General features: G+C 43.5%; 1 protein-coding gene across 1 annotated transcript; it reads right to left on the reverse strand.

The window, feature by feature from the left end:
- Nucleotides 1–1,736: 1,736 nt before the first annotated feature.
- On the reverse strand, nucleotides 1,737–5,332 carry ATXN7L3B (ataxin 7 like 3B). Its single transcript, XM_045184724.2, has one exon. The coding sequence runs from the start codon at nucleotides 5,007–5,009 to the stop codon at nucleotides 4,716–4,718; it is 294 nt and encodes a 97-aa protein (XP_045040659.1). The 5' UTR covers nucleotides 5,010–5,332; the 3' UTR covers nucleotides 1,737–4,715.
- Nucleotides 5,333–5,630: the final 298 nt, after the last annotated feature.

A 5,630-nucleotide genomic window follows, 5' to 3' on the forward strand; every position in this document is an offset into this window, starting at 1 on the left:
CTATTGTTTCAACAAAGAGCACTGGCCTAGCTCCAGCATTCTGCTTTTGCTTCTATTGATTCTGGTTTTGTTTTTGAACTGTGGGCAAGTCACAGATGCTGAACATGTTTTTCAACTCTAAAATAAATTGAGTATGTCCTTTTTAGCTCACATAGCCAATGAGGCTCACATAATGTATGACTGAAAATGTTTTCAAAATGAAAAAAAAAAAAACCCCAAAGATTTACAGATTTATCTGCAGTAGTATCTTTTTAAACAGGCGTATCACTTGCAACCAATGTTTTCCTCCAGAGCATCATGGGCATCTTTTGGAACATAAATGAGACTCAAAGAGTTTGCACCTCCCACAACAGCGTAAAATGTCCAAAGTCTGATGTTACCAGTAATCTCTAGCTGATCTGAGAAGCAGCAATTCACTAACTGTGAAAATTACTTTAAAGACCAGTGTGAAAAGGTATTTAATAAAGTGTAAATGTTGGGGTTTTAGCACATTATTATAAAATGCCTTTTTTATGCCATTTTCTTTTCACAAAATGCCTTTTTTAAACATAAAAGAAACACTTTAAAGTACCTCAGATAGGTCCAAGTTGAAGGCGTTACTAAATTATTACTGTGTGCAAAGAAAGCTCCTCCTGAAAACTTAACTACTTGACATAATTCATTTTCTGTCTTGATCTTTGTCAACATTAAGTAACCATTTATTAGGTTCCTGATCTCATGCTCTATGCTGTTGTTAAAATGTACCTAGGGATATAAACGTAGGAATTAAAAGGTACCTAATGCTTTTTTTCAAACATAAAGATCATTATTTAGAAAACATGAAAAGTAATGATCTTAAAAGTCCTATCAAGTGAATTTAACAAGGCACTGAGGTCTTGTACATCTCATTTCAGAAAACTAACAGTACTAAGTACATTAATTCAAATCTAAACATGAGAAATAGGATCCAAAAGTATTTGCTGCGGCTGCATTTGGATGTTAGGTGACTCAATGCCCTGCTACGTGTCTGTAAGACTCCGTGAGGTATCATAAGACACTTTTTCCTCTGGCTCAATGTCTATATCTTTTATTCATCTAAACATTACTTTCAATTTTTATTTCTTTAATGAACTACATTTAGCAAACAAGTCTTTTTTTAATCAGTACTAAGGAGTAATACGCACAACTTTGGGGGAAGTGTTCTAACTCTGGATTAGGAAATAGAATTGAAAACTCTCAGGATTATTCGAAAAACAAAGTAAAAATCTTTATAAAGAGTTGGGGTAAAATAAAAATACAAACGTTCAGGAAGAAATTATCTTTACAAAGGCCAATTCATGTTTCCTATGAAGCATTTGCCTTTGTAGAGCAAGGATATTAGCTTGAAGTGGTGATGAAACGTATATATATTAAGATACCCTGAGTTCCACTCAAATTGAACCATCTTTCACATTGGGCACTTACTGATAGGCTTGGATTATTTATTTTACCACCTTCTTAACTCATACGAGAAGGGGCAGATTCTATGCAGTTTCTTTCACTGGATGTTGCAGAAACCTAAGTTTGCAGAACTAGATGGAGAAACAAAGTTGAGCAGTTCCTCTATCTATTCTCAATATTGGGCAGAGTTCCTCTTTTATGATAGAACTCCCATTCAGGAAGAAGTGACTAAGATTCCACAGCAATTCAACATTTATTTTACTATCGATATCTGAAAAACATTACAATTTTAAAGGATTAACAGAGGCCAAATAAAGTCATTTTTAAAAATTTTATTATTACTGTTTATCAAGGGGAAGGATGCAATTTATATACACCAGCAGCCACAGGGGCAAAGGGCATACACAGTTAGCAATCTGCATAGGACGGACTACTTATGCAAAAATAAGACTCTCCAAAACGAAGGACAGGGGTGAGTTTCACTACACTTCCCCAATGATCCCAGCATGCGGTAATGCTAGGCAATGGCCCCTGGGCATGCGGTGACAGTAACTAATGTATGGAAGAATAAGCCACAAACCACAAAAAATTTGTAGAGAACCCCTGTACCCCCATACACACACACACACAGAGATACATAATAGAATTACAGGGTGATCAATACATTTAATTGAGGAGGAAAGGATAGGAATTTTGCTGTTAGAGGGAAGATAGGTAGGGAAAGGGAGAGTTCCTAACCAATGTCAACTATGGTAGGGAGCATTATCTCCACCAAAACGAAAGGCGTTAGTTTGTTCCAGCCCACCTCATAGCCATCCAGGGCAGGGGGCTACTGCCCTAATAGTGGGGGACAGAAAACAAAAACCAAGAGTGACAGATAATATGAACTTCCACTTCCTCCTCTAACCAGGAGCAAAGGCCAGAAAGAAAATGGTAATGCCACAATCTGAGCTCCCCCTCTGAAGGAAGAGTGGACCATGACCTTACCCTCAACTTGTTTCCCAGACATTATCTGGAAGTAGGCCAGAGTCTCACTTACACCCTCCCTTACCTCGACATTCCCTTAGAAGGAATTATCTATAAAAAGTCAAGGGCCGATTACCCAGTTATTTTAGCTTGTCAAGGTTTGACTTTTTAAAAAGTAATCACAATTCTTAGACATAAGACAAATCTGTTAACTAGGCCGCTATCCTGACCAGGACAACTCTATGGGGGAATGCAATCATCACCAGTCTTGAGGCCCTATTACTATGATTTCCTGAATCTTCTAGAGTATGTAACCCAAATCAGTCCATACAGTCCAAATTACTTCTTCTGGAATAAGAAAGGATACATCGCGGCCAAAATGGATCAGGACCCACTCCATCTGTGTATGTGTCTCTAGCCTTTCTGCTCTTCTGCTTTGGTCCTCAGAAGCAATATCCGAGTGGAAGTGGGAAGATACAACTGCTCATGACGTAAGACACAGCAGGAAGGCATATTAGCAAGGCAGTCCTATCCAAGAAAGGCTTAGGAATCACACTACCTTTCATATACAATTAGGTTTTCTTCCCACCCTAATTCCATCAGAGGGAGCCAAAAGAAAGATTCTTCTGAGTCTCCCACAAAAACAAGGGAAAAAAAAACTTAAAAGAAGCCAAGGAAAAGGAAATTGGACAGGCTTCAGAAGCAGGAACATCAAGAGATGAAATGAAACTGGTCACTGTGAAAGCAGAGTGGCAGGCAGCACCTGGAGTCATGAGCCGCACCAGATAGGCAGTGGAGCAGGTAACGGGAGGAACACAGGGCCAAGCCAGACAGATGAGGCTGGGACCTTTACTGGACACAGAATGAGGTAAGAAACCATTTCAAATGAAGCAGCACCGTTCCTGCTCACCTTGGGGCTCCCACCCCTCTACAATTCATAAACCCTCACTCAGAATTAAATGGAGAGTAGTTCTGATACGCAGCTCACACATTCTCCCCTATCCCATTCCTCGAAGCCAAGGGATTTCTGGGGGCACTTCTTTTACTTTCAACAACAAACAACAGCTTCTATAATCAAGGTCCAAAGAGGACCAAGTGGAAAGGGCTGTCCCTTGTGAGGGGCAAAGAAGGTGGCGACAGTCTACATGTTCACTAGAGCAGAGCTCTGTGACTGCACAACCCAAGGAGCAGGGCCATTCAATAGGGCATTGCACAGGCAGATGGGAGAAAACCCAGTCCTGCTCCTTGGCTCCTAACACTAACCCATTCACATTATTCAGGGCTGCTAGAAGAGGTCCCCTCTGGGCTCAGCTTTCAAACCACAGTTCCTGCACAGCCATGATGCTCCTTTATATTTTGAGGCCTGTCCCTAGGGTAGAAGGCAGGTAGCGATCTGTCATAATGACCAAGTCAGACCCATGGACTTGGTAACTATAACTCAGAGAAGGAAAATGACTGCCCCCCAGACTGCTGTCCACAGAGTAATATATCCAGATATGAATCTTGCAGTTTGAGCGATCGTGCATAGTTGCAGAGGCCCCTGCTACCTCCCCAAGGGGCCATAACCAAATCCTCAACCTGCCTGGATAACCAATGAGTCCATTTTGCTAAGCCTATACCACCAGATGAGGTGCCAGAAAGAGGGCTCTGTTCAGCAAAAGGCTAGCCCTTGTCCCCAAGTCCGTGAAAGTCATTGTAAGTGCTGGACCTTTGGGAAACTGGTGGCTTTCACCTTTTCTTCTTGTTGGAGCCAGGACCAGAGCTTCCCCTACCAGATTCAGCAGGAAATTCTTTTTCTCCACTTTCCCAAACTGAAATTCTTAATATCCAGATCTCATACCTGACGTTCATTTTGTCTTGGAGAAGCCCAAATCAAAGGCTCTGAGATCAGAGGAGCAGTCCCACTGAGGCCCAAGGAGAAAGGCCTGACCATCAGTTATGTCCAAAGTGTCAGTTATCCAGGAAGCCCTTGCTTAGGCAGACTGAAAGGGTAAGAAACCAAAGGATCTTATCTGCTGGGCGACAGTACAGGGGTCTTGTGCACTTCCTGGTGTCCTGGTGTGTTTAGAGATCAACCTGCATTGCATGGCGCGCAAGATGCACAGCTCCTCCTGCCCAGGGTTTCAAAGCTGATCCTAAGTAATATACTTACAAAACAATCCAAATTCTTAAATTCTCCACTTTGGGTTTTTAAAGGCTTTTAATGAATTTTCAGTGGGAATTGGGACTTTTCTCTTTTTTATTTTTTTTCCTATTTAGCTACCTACTCCCGACCACAGGACCGGTCTATGTTATTGTCCTGGTCACCCTCAGGCTCTCTCATGTTGCAGCTACTGGAATTCCGGAGGTGAGCGTTGCAGCTGCTGATCAGGCCCATTCCCAGATTCTCCAGGAAGGGAGCAGAGCGGGAGGCGGCACGCTCCTTTATCTTCCACTGGTTGAATGCCAAAATCTTTCACACTACCAGTGTCCGCGAACTCCAGGTAGAAGTAGCCACACTTGACTGCCCGGTGCACCTCAAAGCAGAAGCCCAAACAAGAATCCTCTATCAGGTCTACGTATATCTCCTGAGCGATGGCCTCTAGCTTGTTAGTATCCAGGTTAGCCAACGAAATTTCCTCCATTTTAATCTGTAAACGACCGTGGAGAGGGCGCTCGTATTACTCACAGCAGCACCGGCAGCAACGCGTCGGGCTCCGCGGGCCGCGCCTAGGCCTAGAGGCCTCTCAGTGCCGGATCTTCAGGCGACGGGGCTGTCAGCAGGCAAGGGAGCAGCGGCCTGCGGCGACTGCTCCGGAACACTAAGTCCTTAGTTTCTTCCGGCGACTCCCGGAGTCTGGGGCTTTGAGCTCCAGCCGACCCCAGACCCAACGCCCAGCAGTCTCCGTGCTTCACTCAGCGCTACACCCAGCAGCCCAGGCCTCTTCCGCTCCCAGCTCCGTGTTTAGCCCCACCTCCCTGCTTCCGCTCCTAAGTGCGCCTGCGTACTGGCTCCGTGCAGTCTCGGGGTGCTTCTGCGCAGCTGCCGGGAAGCTCTGGAGTTTAGGAAGACGGAGGGTCGCGTGGAAATGTATTTGGCTTAATGTTGCTATCGTTGGTCGTAAAAAGTTTGCATTGTTGCCGTTTTATTTCGTTTATTTGTGAGTTTAAACAGTCGCTAATGGATTCAGCACCGATGCTTGAGTTCTTTATGAAAAAGGGAAATTTAATAATTATGAGTATATTTGTGTTGTGACCCGAAATAC

Source organism: Desmodus rotundus, chromosome 3, assembly GCF_022682495.2.
Source record: "Desmodus rotundus isolate HL8 chromosome 3, HLdesRot8A.1, whole genome shotgun sequence".
Lineage (NCBI taxonomy): Eukaryota > Metazoa > Chordata > Mammalia > Chiroptera > Phyllostomidae > Desmodus > Desmodus rotundus.

Excerpts from the sequence above, each read along its gene's own strand:
- ATXN7L3B (XM_045184724.2), bottom strand. The coding sequence starts at position 5,009 with ATGGAGGAAATTTCGTTGGCTAACCTGGATACTAACAAGCTAGAGGCC.